The sequence below is a fragment of the Buteo buteo genome, chromosome 1 (genome assembly GCF_964188355.1).
Source record: "Buteo buteo chromosome 1, bButBut1.hap1.1, whole genome shotgun sequence".
Lineage (NCBI taxonomy): Eukaryota > Metazoa > Chordata > Aves > Accipitriformes > Accipitridae > Buteo > Buteo buteo.
Genome location: NC_134171.1, coordinates 16,613,455 through 16,627,224, shown reverse-complemented (window position 1 = coordinate 16,627,224; position 13,770 = coordinate 16,613,455). Strand labels below are relative to the sequence as shown.

The window sequence follows — 13,770 nt, the reverse complement described above, 5'->3', positions numbered from 1 at the left end:
CCTGGGTCTCTAACCAACTGGAAACACCTAAATTCAGATTTCCCACGTCAACGTAGAATCCACAAAACATAATGCATACTTCTGTGTGATTAGTTCTTTCATTAGTTGCTGCTGCATGGGGAGACTAATGCCAAACTTCAGGCTTGTTTTCCTCTGGAGTCAGGCACTTAGAAGACACGCAGTTCTATGTCAGTGTTGCAGCGTGTATGAATCTTTTCTGACTCTCGGCCAAAGTGACTCCCACATAGCATTAGCAGTAGCGTCACTAAGCCCTCGTCTAACCCCCTGTATGCCTTTTTTTTTTTCCCCCACAAATAAAACTAGAGTAACCAGGGAAAACACCAGTGCATCACATCCATAGCAATGACTGCAGTCCCATATTCTCTCTCACAGAGTAATATACAAATGCATATTAATAAGCATCTTTTGGCAAAAGCCTTAGTAATTTTTCTTCTCTTCTGCCATTTCTGCTCCTTTCTGCCCACCAAACCAGCTCAGCTATTTTCTTATATTTTCACAGTTAAGACAAGCTGATATGCATAAAAATATTCTGTTACAGAACACCTGAACTGTTTTTCTTTGTGCATTTAAAAATAAACAGTCACTTTAAGGAGAAACACAAAAGGGCTATTAAAATGCTAAAAAACCCCCAATGCAATTCAGCTTAAAGGGGTAGTTGCTGCAGTATTTTATATATATGTGGAAATTACAATGATGTACCAAAGTTATATGTGTATTCTTTGCTTCAGCAAAACAATGAAATCAGAGAAAATGGGAAAATAAGTGTACTTGATGTTGTCACATTATTTACTTTACTTCTATGGCAAACCCCCATCCCTGATATTTATCTGTATTTTCCATTTAGATTGTAAACAGGTTTGGGCAGGGATTTTCTGCCACTTTGCATCTAGAAAAATGCGATCCCATTCTTAAGACAATCTGTAGGCACTGCTGCAATAAATGTCATCATTAACATCAAAATGTATGGATTTGCAAAACTCATTATTTTTTCCTATTTTTATCCAGACTTTAAGACCACAGTGGTTATATTATACATAAGTTGTTTTAATAACAGTACGTACAGTCTTACTGTTACTAAAAATACGATGTTAAAGCAAACATATCCTATCTTCATGAAACTTCAGCATTTTAATCTCTCCATGTCACATATATATACATATATATATATAAGAACTTCTTTCAAAGGCCAGATACTACTTGTGAAAACAGTTCCACTGAATCAAACTTTTAGTACATTGTAAGCAGAGATTATTCTTTCTGAAGATATTAGTTTCAATCAGAAGTATTTATATTTATTAAAATAACATGCACATAATGTTTTACACCTTTCAGAGCACATATGCTTACAGAGCATGTGGTCTGTATAAATATACACATTATATATATTTATTTATAGATTTAGCTATACATATAGTGCTTATATATATGTATTTAATATATCTCTCTCTCTCTCTACATAAGTAGTGCATATGTTTAGATAAATAATTGCAGGGGAGACAGCCCTTTGGGAAAGGCCAGACACTGCAGGCAAATAATTGATTTACAACAACAACAAAAAGGAGAGATTAAACTTCTTCCTTCCTTCCTGAGCTTGTTCAAAGAATAAGTCATACAGAAGTATTTTTTGTATCTTTTAATCTATCAAGCTGGATATCTTAATTAGCCAAAACTTCTGAAAGGCTTCAAATGAGTGAGAAAGAACAAGAGATATACTTTTATTCTAAAAAATATAAATGAGGCAACACATGCAAGAAGTATAATGATGCCCAATAAAAATGAAGTTCAATAACATTGAAACCTTCCAACATTAAGAGTGCTGTATATACAACAGACATTCCCTTACAGTTAAAACCTTCTGTTTCTATATCCCTGAAGTTGCATACTAAGGCTTAAACCTGTCAAAAAAATTAATATCCCCCTTTCTGCAGCTTAAATCAGCCCAGAGATAGATATATGAAAGACAGAAGTAAATACACTTTTTGTGCATGTTTATCTAACATCAAGACAATATAAATGTAACTTTGCACATTATGTGAGCAATGCTATCACACAGACAGTAAACGTATCATTTCTATTTTATTCAGACACGTATTTCAAATATACCAGAGATCAAATACATACATACTTAAGTAACTCAACTGAACAGCTGAGCTGAATTCAAAATATTATGTGGTATAACAGGAAAAACTAGTATGCAAGCTTCCTGTATTTAAAGATAAATATGAAATTTATGATGGAAAGTAAGATAAAATACTATTTATCACTAACATTCCTGATTTACTGATCAAATGGTGACAGTGAAGTAATAAAGACTTCTTCATTAATACTTGTCATTATAAGAAATCCATAAACAATTATGGCAAAAAATTCCCAAGAGTCTAGACTAAAGGAGGTAGGTGCCTAATTCCCATTTTATTCTACTGGATCTGGGTGCCTAAATTCTATTAAGATTTCTTTAGAAATCACATCTTCATAAATTTTAAGGGTGAAAGAGTTCATTATGACAATTCAAGTTTGCCATGCCTAACAGACTACAGAAACTCATTCAGCAATTCCTCTTATAGGAAGTTTAATAACTTCTCTTTGAAGTAAACCACCTCTTTTTAGAAGCACAACCAGCTATAGTATCTTTAAGATGGAAAGTCTAATACAGCATTGCTAAACTAATCAAATGGTGTATTATGTTTCAAAAGCCATTAAAAAAATTCAATGCATTAAAACTATAAATGGGGGGTGAAGCCTATAATGGGGAATACCCACCCTACAACCCAACAAATTGGCCCCTTGCATTACGACTTGCTACAGAAAGGTTCTAAGTTGACAATTAAACATGTACTCAGGTAAACCCATTCTGAAGTATCTTTTTTTGACTTTTGAGAGATAACAGTCATTAAAAATGCACTGCTTTTTTTACAGCTTGAGATGAAAAAGATATATAATTATCACATATATAATTTATTAAAGCACATAAATCAGCTTTCATTTCATTAATTTAAATAATGAAAACTGTAAATATTAATATTAGGTACAGTTCAGTAAGTATACTTTAAATGAGCTGGAAAAGATCTATCATTTAAGAAGAGGAAATATTAGCTGAAAGTAAGTTTTATCTAGAAGTGCTTAGTCTTAAAAGGGTTGAGGAATTCCAGCCTGGCTTATGTCAGAATCTTACTGGGATCCAGAGATACCAGTCCACTAAAATCAAGCCAACTACAATCCAGTGAGGGTCATGATCTAGTGTTAAGTATTAGTGCACACACAGATGGGCTCAGGATCCTTAAAAATGGTGCCTTTCTTTCATGAAGGTCTGGTATTCCTGCTCCTTCTTGTAGCAACTACAACACTTACTGAGAAAGTAAGGGACAAATGTGGGTCTTTGGATTACCAACTCTTCTCTTCCCTATTCCTCCCCCCAAGGCACCAATTACAGGGATACAGGGAAATGTTAGCCTGAATCCTATTAGGCAGAGAAGGAAACTGAAGTCGACAACTTTATCAGCAAGTTTTCAAGCTGTAATTCTCATTACCGCACATTTGGAGGAAGCCCCTCAATTCTTGCTAAGAAAGAAAAGTTGTGCAGAGTCTGAGCTGCTGGAGCGTCCCAGAAGCTGTTCCCAGTGCTTCTGCTCTCGAGCTGCAAGGAGCTGCAGTTCAGACTCTCCAACTTGAAATGGCTCTTAACGGTATACATGATTGCACTGGACTGCACTGACGGGTACACCAGTTTCTCCAGGAACACGGTAGAGCTTAGGTGTCTAAACCAAGGCTCTGAATTAAATTCTAAAGGCATACCTAAAAATTAGGTGTTGCAGCACCTGCCTTTTAGATACTCAAATTGTTATTTTTATCCCACCTATTGAAGGTGGGAAATAATACTGTAGCTTTCAAAGAGGAAAGCAGTCACATTAAGTGCTACCTTCCAAACTACAGTAGAAACCCCACCAGCATTAATAACAAACAAGATATTCTTCAGTGCATATTCGAGCTCTATTTTCAGAGGTTTTCAGGATAGACTGGTACCAGTGAGACGCATTTTTCCAACATCCATGGTAACAGCAATCCCCCTTTTTCCTAGATATTCCATAGTGTAACAGTGCTTCCCACATGCTCTTTGAGCATGCAAAACTCTAAAGAGAGCAGCTCACCATTCTAAGTATTAAAACAAATGAATTAAAATTATATGAATTTCTTACACTGATAGCATTGAAATATTTCACAGTTGCTCATAAGACTGCTTAGTTTTTAATACCTTCCCATCCAACACTTCATTATAAATCAGTAGATAATGACAATTGCAAATATACTACCTGAACAAACCAGCTTGCAGAATAGGCCTTACAGTTGCAGTCAAATACAGAAAGTTAACTGTTGTAAATGTAATATCAAGCACATCGATATTCAATGTACAGGAATCAGGATTATGGCCTGTGTGGGCTAAACACTAATTTTATTTCAATAGTTAAGTAGCTATTTTCACTTTTCAAGCTACTCCATTATCTTAAAGAACTATTCAATACCAAAGGACCTAATTCTTCAAATGTCTCTTGTGCAATATTTTCCTTTACTAGGTATAAAGCTAACCTGAATTTCTTTAAAATTTTAACTGTTTACTCAGTGTTACACAAGGCAAATTAGATATTTCTTACATTTTATATCCATCTGCGCAAATGTAAATGACTGTGCAGAAGGGTAAGGCAATTAAAAAAAAAGAGCTTCACAGAACCACAAACCTGAAATAACTATTCTGACTGTACTTTTTAATAATTAGGTCTTTACTGGTAATGTCTAGACCCATCAAGTCAAAGACCAAAGTGTACTTGCTTCATGCACAACAGCTTCCATGTCTTCTGATCTAGAGAAGCTGTGGCATTACAGCTCTCATTTTTCCCAATGTAGAAAACATTTGTGTGCAACCCCCGCCGATTTATTATTGACTTAGATGGATTACCAAGCTTTGCTTCCTTCTTTAGCCTTGAACAAAGGCTAAAGTTCATGCCTTCACTGAGTAGCAGATGTTCATGAAGTTTGACCTACTAGGAGAGGAACGTGAACATGAACTCTAACTTCAGCACATTTCGCAGTTAGAAACTTACTTGACAAAGCCAGTTCCAAAAAACCCAACAAAAATAAAACACTACTTCACATTATTTACACAAGATAGAAAAACATGCCTTTCTGGCCCTCTTATTTTTCTAATTCCTGTTTCTGTATAATAGATTTCTAGCAGATCTTTGGAGAACATGCCACCGGTTTGCTTGAGAACAAAAAAGAATAGTACATCGTTATGAGCATTTCAGATTTCAAATAAGCTAGATATAATGAAAGGCTGTTGCAAGATTAGCTCTTGCCATTCATGTCTGAAAAATGGCAACAGTCCCATCAGTGTTGAAGACTAGAGGCAAGTAATTCAATAACAGAATATAATAGCATAATTTTATACCAACATGTCAGATTTAAGCTAAGCTAGAGATAATTAGAAACTGTTATAAGATTAGCACTTACCATTTAACATCAGAAGATTGTCAGTCCCTGGATGTGGATAACTCAAGCGACCTTAAAAGAAAACAAAAACCAAAGAACAAAACAAAACAAATGCAGAGGTTTTAGCTATTATGCTAGAAAAAATAATGAAAAATCACTGCTTAGAATTTAAATATAAACTATATTTCCAGTTTGCCTAAGGGAAATAAAGAGCTAATATTTAACTCCAAGCACATTAACCAACAATACCCTTGACCCAAGTTAAAGCTGACAAGAACAGACTTCTTAACCTTAATTCTCTGGTCATAAGATCTGCAATGTGCTTTGGGATCAGCTCCAATAGGATAAAGCCACTTTTTGTTTCACGACACCCAGAAATAGTGCTGACTGCTTTAGTCTTCTCTTTCATAGTGACTGTGAATAACTGTACTATGCACATTGCTTAACAGAGTGGCATTTCTACAGTTTAGTGCTTCTCTACTGAATCAATTTAAGAAAAATCATGTTAATAGGAATTAAGGCATTAAAATTTTATTAACCAATTTATGACTGTATCTTGGTGTGTTACATACAACCATTGTATGTAGTATTTTTCATTAAGTCTGGCAAAACTAGAGTACTGGTTTATCTACAGAATTAACAAAATTAAAGAATATGATAGATAACATTTTCAATATTTTATACTGAATAAAAATTACATGAAAACCTCATATTCTGCCATTAGAATTTTTCAAGTATTGCATTTTACTACATTGGTGGAATGTTATACTTTAATAGTTAAACGAATGGTTTAAAATGCACAGCTGAAGTGTCTGTTCACTACGAATTCCTTTTTATTAAATGAGACGTTTTCTGTTTACAGGAAGCTGCAAACATACCAGTAGCACACACTGACCTAGAGAGACATTTACAACAGCTGCTGTGTTTGGAAGAAGTCTGCTTTAATGTGCAAAAAACTACATTTCCATCTATCTTCCTATTCAGATATACTTGCTTGCTTATAGTCCGTAAGCATATATAAAAAAATACCGTAACTTAAACGTTTAAATCTTTTGGAGGAAACAAGAATGTTTGTGGAAGCATTGGAGGAAACAAGAATGTTTGTGGAGGCATAAAGAAGAAACCAGTCTGGAAGCAATGGGTGTTCAGAACTCACACAGGTTTGAAGGGGAATATATGTGCAGAAGGCTTGCAAGATGTAAGTATTAGTAAGACACTGTCGCACCCTAATAAGGCTTACTCTAAAAAGAAACACAGGGAAAAAAAGAAAAGAAAGAAAATAAAATCAGCAATCCATATGCTAAGGTTGTCTAACGATTCCTATGATACACTCTTTTTTTATTTTTCCCCTACTGTTGGTAAACCCATGTGATTAGCAGCAAGACGAAATGTCTCAAAATAGTAGTTCTGTGTCTCAAGGGACACCTTTGGGGATAAATAAAAAACCTTTTTGCTGAAAATCTGTAAGTAATAGGGTTTAAGTTTTGCTCTTCCCCTTTAGGAAACCAACTTGATAATTTTCTACCAAAAATATAGGAAAAATACACATTATGAACTCTTACACTCAAAATTTCAAAATAGCAAGATTAAGATCATTTAGGGTATTTTATTCAGCCTTATTATTTACAGGCATTGTGGCAAAAAGATTTTTATACAGCCACATACTATTTCTCTTCCCACAGGTTTCATTATTATAAGAATGGATGGTATCAGAACACCTACAGATTAGGTAGGAACAATTTGCTTTGGAATTTGAAAGTGTGGAGAAAGCGGTGAAGGGCAAGTGCAGCCTCCTGGAAAAAGGCTGATGAATGCCACCCAAAAGGACTCTGCTGTCTTCTCTAACTTCTACAGAATTTTTAGCAGGCTTAGGCAAGATACTAAACAAAAATCTTTGTAGGAGCCTCTGTCTTCACGTTACTTATCTTCAAGGTATAACGTATAAGCAATTTTTTCTGTCATGCTGAACATTTACAACTATACCTAATGTTTCTTGAAACTATAAATATTCTGCCCTTCTAGCAAGGCATGCTGGTATAATAGGAAAAGAATTAGGAACAAGGCATCCTTAAATTGCAATCTGGGAGGTGCCACTGGTTTGCTCAGCCTGGTGTATAACAAGTCACTTTGCTTTACTTCTTTGGTTTATAAAGGTAATACTCATTTGCCTAACAGCAAGGATTTTACAAGATTATTTACTGTCACCATCATGTTTACATATGGTGCTATAGAAATACTTCCAACAATGTGAGCTGTCTCTTGCAAATCAGAATGCTGTAAGAGAAAAAATTTTGAGAAATTATTATCTCATCTTGAACCTCCTTGAGTCTGTGGCGACACAGTCTTTCTCCTTGCCTGTAAACATTTATCTTCTTTTCCTATTCAGCAAGGGAGACAAAAGATACATTTTTTCTGCAATTACTACAGAAAAAGAGGTCAGATTTAAGGTCTAGCAGGAGAGAGAAGCCCACCAGTGCCAACACCTGGAGAGGAAAACTGTTTTAGAAGATTGTAAATTCTGGGTTTACAACTCTGGTTTTGCATTCTTTTGTTTTTTTCCCCCTATAGCTTCACAAGTAAGTGGCATCTGAAACATAGCTGCCAAACTGAAGAAGTTGAAATAATAAACCACTCCTCATTAAGTCGTGGGGAAAGAGTGCACTAGGGAGCTGGGCCCACTACTGCAGCATAAAACCTATGAATCACACAAATTCAAAGAAACCCAATCTTTCTGTGTTACAGAGATAAATTTGCTAGCTCAGATAATGAATGATTTGAGGGTTAGAAAGGAAACTCAGTATTCAGTACATATACAGCTGTACTGACACTTCTTTTAAGTCTTATATACATGGTTATTTCAATGAAATCATACTTTGTATTACTGTGTTCTGGTGAACTTAATACTTGTGTTTACTACCTTGCCTAGTACTTTGACTTACAACCTTCAAAACATTTTTAATATGGAAGGTTTGCTTGCTTTTTCAAATTACAATCACTACTATTTGATACGTTAACTTAGGTTCTTAATCCTCAGCTTAATCTGTTGAAGCAAAATGCAGTGTTTCTGGGGTGTCCACCTGAATTTAATGACATACATAAATTCGGAACACTTCATGCATGGAACTGGGTGCAAGATCAGTCTTATATAGAGCTCAGATTACACTATTTTTTAACAGATTATTCTAGTTAAATGGCCGTATACAATATGAAACGTCACTTAATATATCACTATATAAAATACAGAAGATGGGAGCACCATCTTATAACAATTTACTTTGCTTCTATCACATACTTCTTTCTAGTCACCTATTTTCACTGCATGTTGTTCAATGCATTTAAAAAAGAAAAGTACCATTTTAAGAACTGCCCTCACCACAAATCCTATCTAATCCCATCCTACTTCAATGTCAGTAAACTAGAATCATATAAACTCTTCAAAAGAGGTTCTTGAAATTCCAGTTGCCTCCGTCTGCTTAAAAAAGAAATTTTAGTAATATATAAAGATGCTTTACTAGTTTAAAAATCAACTACAAATTAGTTAGAGAATATCTAATATTTAAATAAAAGACATATTGCATTCCTGAGAAATGAAAATTAATCACTTCACTGACTGTCTACAGAACTTAGCTCTACAGAATTCAAAATTAGTAATGTTCTGCTATCTGGAACAAATACAATGTCTAATATTACAGTACTGTATCATGAAGTATCATGTTATAGAAATTTTCTCTGTGCAAACCTGAACTTGCAACTTCATCACGTTACCATTAATTAATAATTCTCATGTACCACAGCTAAATTCAAAATAGCATTGCTAAGGAGAAGCAGGTATGTTTGACGTTTCTTATGCAACTAGAGTTTTGTTAAATTTATCCCCCTTTTCTGTATCTAAATGTGATTAATGTTAACAGAACTGCCTGGTATGTATTTCTTGCAATGCGTTCTTCTGTAAGGACAGAAAAAAATAAAAAGCTTGCAAATAAATTTTGGTGGGCCAGTTTATCCACTAAATCCAGTTAAAAGTCTTGCTAATCCAAACTATGAGGAAAGTAACAAACTTAGTTTTAGGTACATTTCTGTAATCTCATGTTACCAATATGGGCGATGGAAATTTAATTTTTGTTGTAAACTTCTTCTGAGCATACAGATGTAGCTGTGCTTACTCACTTTTCATTTCAAGGCAAATTCATGTCTACTTGTGGAAATGCATACTTTCTATTCCTATTTAACTAAACTGTTGGAGGAATCCCCATATAGCAAAACATTTGGAATAGATTTAAGTATAACAACCGCTTTAAACATTGCTGACTCACAGTTTCAAAAGTTTGGTATTTCATGGCTAGCCCCCCCCCCCCCTTTTTTTTTTAAAGTCTTAAATGGTTGAATGAAGAGACTGATAATCACAAATTCCTTTCCCATCTTCCTTTTTTCAAGAGTTCTCCTGACTAGGAGAGAAAAAGCTTCCAAGTTAAGCTTTTCCTAAACTACTTTAACAAACCAGTGGATGGCTGAGGATTGCAGTAGTTTCAGAAAGCTCAGTTTTTGAACCAGCGTAGTTAAGACAACAGCACAAAACCATGTTTGGACAACACCTAGTTACAGAAAGCCTAGATACTACACTTTCAAATGCTTGTGCAAGAATTATGTAAGTCATAAGGAGGGCAAATGTGTTGTCTCTGATAGTCGATCTATTTTAGGCAAATCAGTCTATCAGTCTTAAATACATTATTTTATCATAAGTTTCTATGACAGAAAGAGGAAACCATCTGTATGTACAATTTCAAAGCCTTTTATATCACTAAGAGAGAAGTTTTTCCTTCCATACTTTTTTTGTTCAGCCTCAGAAACTCTTTTCTGAGCGTAGTTTGAATTACTCTAGGAAGCAATTGCATAACTTTAAACCTTAGAGCTTCATAACAGACAATATAAAACACATTTATTTGAAAACAAACGTTGCCATATGCAAAGAAAGAAAATGTTCTCTACTGTGTTGCTGAGTCACTAATGCTTTTCTTTTTACTTCACTGAGCATGCACCAGCAGGTTGCTTTTAAAAGAAAGATGTCTAACAGCTGAAAAGGTCAACTAAACCAATTTAAAGGGAAAATAAAACCAAGAAAAAGCAAGACAGACTTCTAAGTGCATCAAGTTAATTCTTCCCCACAGATAAGCCAAATAATAGTGTTTTATTTTATTATTTATTACCAGCTATATAAGAAATATATTTGTGTAACTTTCCTAATTCTGTCCTTCACAAAGAAACACAAGAAAAATTCAACATAAAGTTAATATTCCTTCTTGTTACTCCCACTAATATAGCTATGGCTAATTCAAGTTCAGTACTATCTTACATCTAGCTTGCAGAGCTATAAGAGAGTTTGTCAGAAAACAGAAATTAATTGTAAATTGAGTACAGTATCAATACTCTTGCCTTACAAAAGACAAGCCCTTAAATTACATGGAAAATACCACAGTCTTTACTAGAAAGATGTTTAAAACAGTAGATAATAAAGTCCATTAAATCACCTGCTCCTCAATTCCAATACATATTCCATGCAAAATACAACCTTTCTTCCAAGTTTTTTCCATAATCTGTTTTAGCCCAAATGTATTGGCTTTCCTGTTTCTGAAACGTCTAGAAGTCAAGTTTTCTACATTTTGACATCAAGAAGCACTGGAATTTGGGGGAGGAGAAGGGAAAAAAAATGCAAGTACACAAGCGGTAGGCCTGGAAAAGTTAAACTACCAATACCCATGTATTTCAGGCTATCAGTATTGTAATTCGTCTCTCAAAATAGTTTTAAGAGCTATTGGAAGAATAAAAAGGGTATTTAAGAGCAATGATGTAAAAATGAATTAATTTATTTTAACTTTTATTAATTTTAACTTCAGTTTATATTCCATTGATTGGATGGGGTAATCTTAAACATTACTTATTGTCTTATTATGAAATGCATTTCAAGAAAGCTGCATGGGAAAGATTAGTTTTAATATGATCAGTACTTCTGCTGCAATGACTAGTGAAGTCAAGCATCTATTCCCTATTAACCTACCTTGAAAAAAATGTCTTATTGAAAGTTAAAAATTACTTCTTTCTTTTGATCATGTCTGTAGCAATGACTAAACTTTGTCTAAGTGAAGCTGAAACTATGCATCTATAAACAATTTTTTTGGCAGGCATAAACTTAGCTTTCAGTGAATCATACTTGAAATAAAGTTTTTCAAGTTCATGAAAGCAAAAGTGGTGCAATTTGACTTCCTTCTAAAATGGATCTTGAAATGCAAAACTTAAAGCTGTGAACTGGTACACACAGTGTCTGTTCTGCATTGTGCAAAATCTGAGACAAGATGCTTAGTCATACTCCAGATATTGTAAGCAGCTAAATCTGAAACACGTGCTTAAAATTCCAGGGACTTTCTTTTTACTGCTGTGGTCAGATATAAAAGATGCATTGTTTTATTGTGCTTAGATTTACTTAAAAACTTGTCATAAAAATATTCTCTAGTTACAAAATATTCTTTAGTTACAACAAAGTACATTATATGTTAGTAAGAACAACAAATAAATAACAATAATATTCTTAATCCTATGCGTTCTGCAAACAAATATGATGGGTCCTTAAGTAAATGTCAGATCTTCTGTGGTGAAAAGAAAAGCCACAAGGACTGAAATAACAAAATTAGTGTTTCATGGTTTGCAGAAAAAAAAAAAGTTGAAGTTGCTAGGAAGTTACAGAAATGCCAACTAATGGTGACTAAACAGAAGAGGGGTCAAGACGAACTAAAAGGCTATTCTAGGATGTGATCTCTTCTTCCCATTTTCAGTCAGTAAGGACATTTCTCGTGTCTTACTGTTACTAATGTGGCTGTTTCAGCTGAAAGAATAAGTTCCAAAGAGAAAAAAAAAATCTTAATCAACCAATTTAAATAACAGCACACAATTACTCTATTTAAACTCAGTTGGCGTGTGCATTGTTCTCTGGCACTCGAACAAAAAAATGGATTTCCTTTGAATTCATCACTATCTATGGCTTCCATCTGTTTTAGTTCAAACATAAAACTTAGCAGAATTTTCACTGCACGAGTATGATGGTGAAACTGTTAAAAAAAATATGTCTTAACTGTAGACTGAAACCATATAGTCATGTCCATAGAAAGCACAGAATAACTATGGAAACTTTACTGAGTTTTTCAAAAGTGTCTATGTCTATGAAAATCTTAAAACTTTGTCTTGTTTTATTGTTGCTGAAAAATTATTATTGGAAATACATTGTTTTCATCTATTGTACCATAATGAAATATGAAGAGATGAATAAAAATAAAAATGGGTCTTTTCTGTGTTCGCTGTGCCTTTGAAAACTCTTCTAAAACTTCATAAAGCCAAAATGAAAAGAGTGAGATGGCAGGGGGAACGCAGCAACCACTTCCATTTGTCATGTCAATGTGCATAGAAAAAAGTGAAGAAACCGACTGGTTTTAAGAAAGGAATCTGAGAGGTGCCAATGACAATATATTGTAACAGAAGATCTGCATTGTCTAATTTTATGTCTAACAGTAGCTTTACCTTTTAATATCCTTCCTGATGGTAGATTTGGGTTCAGATAACCAAAGAAGTATTAGTCACCACCTGAGCGTGGCAAATTGACGCAACAATGCTTTGAAACAGGGATGATCTAACTAGTTACCTTGTCTTTGATGACATATGCATGCTTTTAGTCCACAGCAGTTACCACTGGGCCAACCATTCCCAGGTTTCAAACCCTTTGTGTTACTTAGTTATGTTTTGTAAACATGCACAATAGACAGAAACTGAATTTAATAATGGATTTAAATGATAAAATTGTTAAAACTGGAGTTAGTTCTCTGTAGGCAGTCAGAAATAAGATATCAGATTTAAGAACATCTAAGAAAATTTAATTTCAGCTTCCACTCTAAAGAGGAGAAAAATTAACTGGCTAACTAAATGTTACCTACTTATTGACACTTTGTAGAGATTTTCAGCTTGAAAAAAACCCCAAACTTTCGGCTTTACATTGTAAATCTTACAATGCTATTACATGCTATCTGAATACTATAGGTCTTCCAATTGATTACACATCTTAACAGAACTGTGCGCAGACTTTAGTCTTTCAAATTAGGAGAACACAGGCCCTTATATGCTAATGTAATATATATTAAGCCTAGGAGCCTCTAGAAATGCAGGATGGATGGGAGTAAATAACGATATAAAAAGACTTATTTTTTCAATTGCTCCAATACTGAGACTTAA

The 13,770-nt window shown here is 34.2% G+C and overlaps 1 protein-coding gene across 3 annotated transcripts in view; it reads right to left on the bottom strand.

Moving 5' to 3' along the window:
• CPEB2 (cytoplasmic polyadenylation element binding protein 2) overlaps positions 1 to 13,770 on the bottom strand; it is a 55,996-nt gene that overhangs the window by 25,626 nt on the left and 16,600 nt on the right. For 2 of the 3 annotated variants that reach the window (XM_075023272.1, XM_075023281.1), the window contains exon 4: positions 5,524 to 5,574. The exons of the other annotated variant lie outside the window; for it this stretch is intronic. In XM_075023272.1, coding sequence (XP_074879373.1) covers positions 5,524 to 5,574 — 51 coding nt within the window. The remainder of the gene's footprint in view (positions 1 to 5,523; positions 5,575 to 13,770) is intronic. 3 annotated transcript variants of the gene reach the window in all.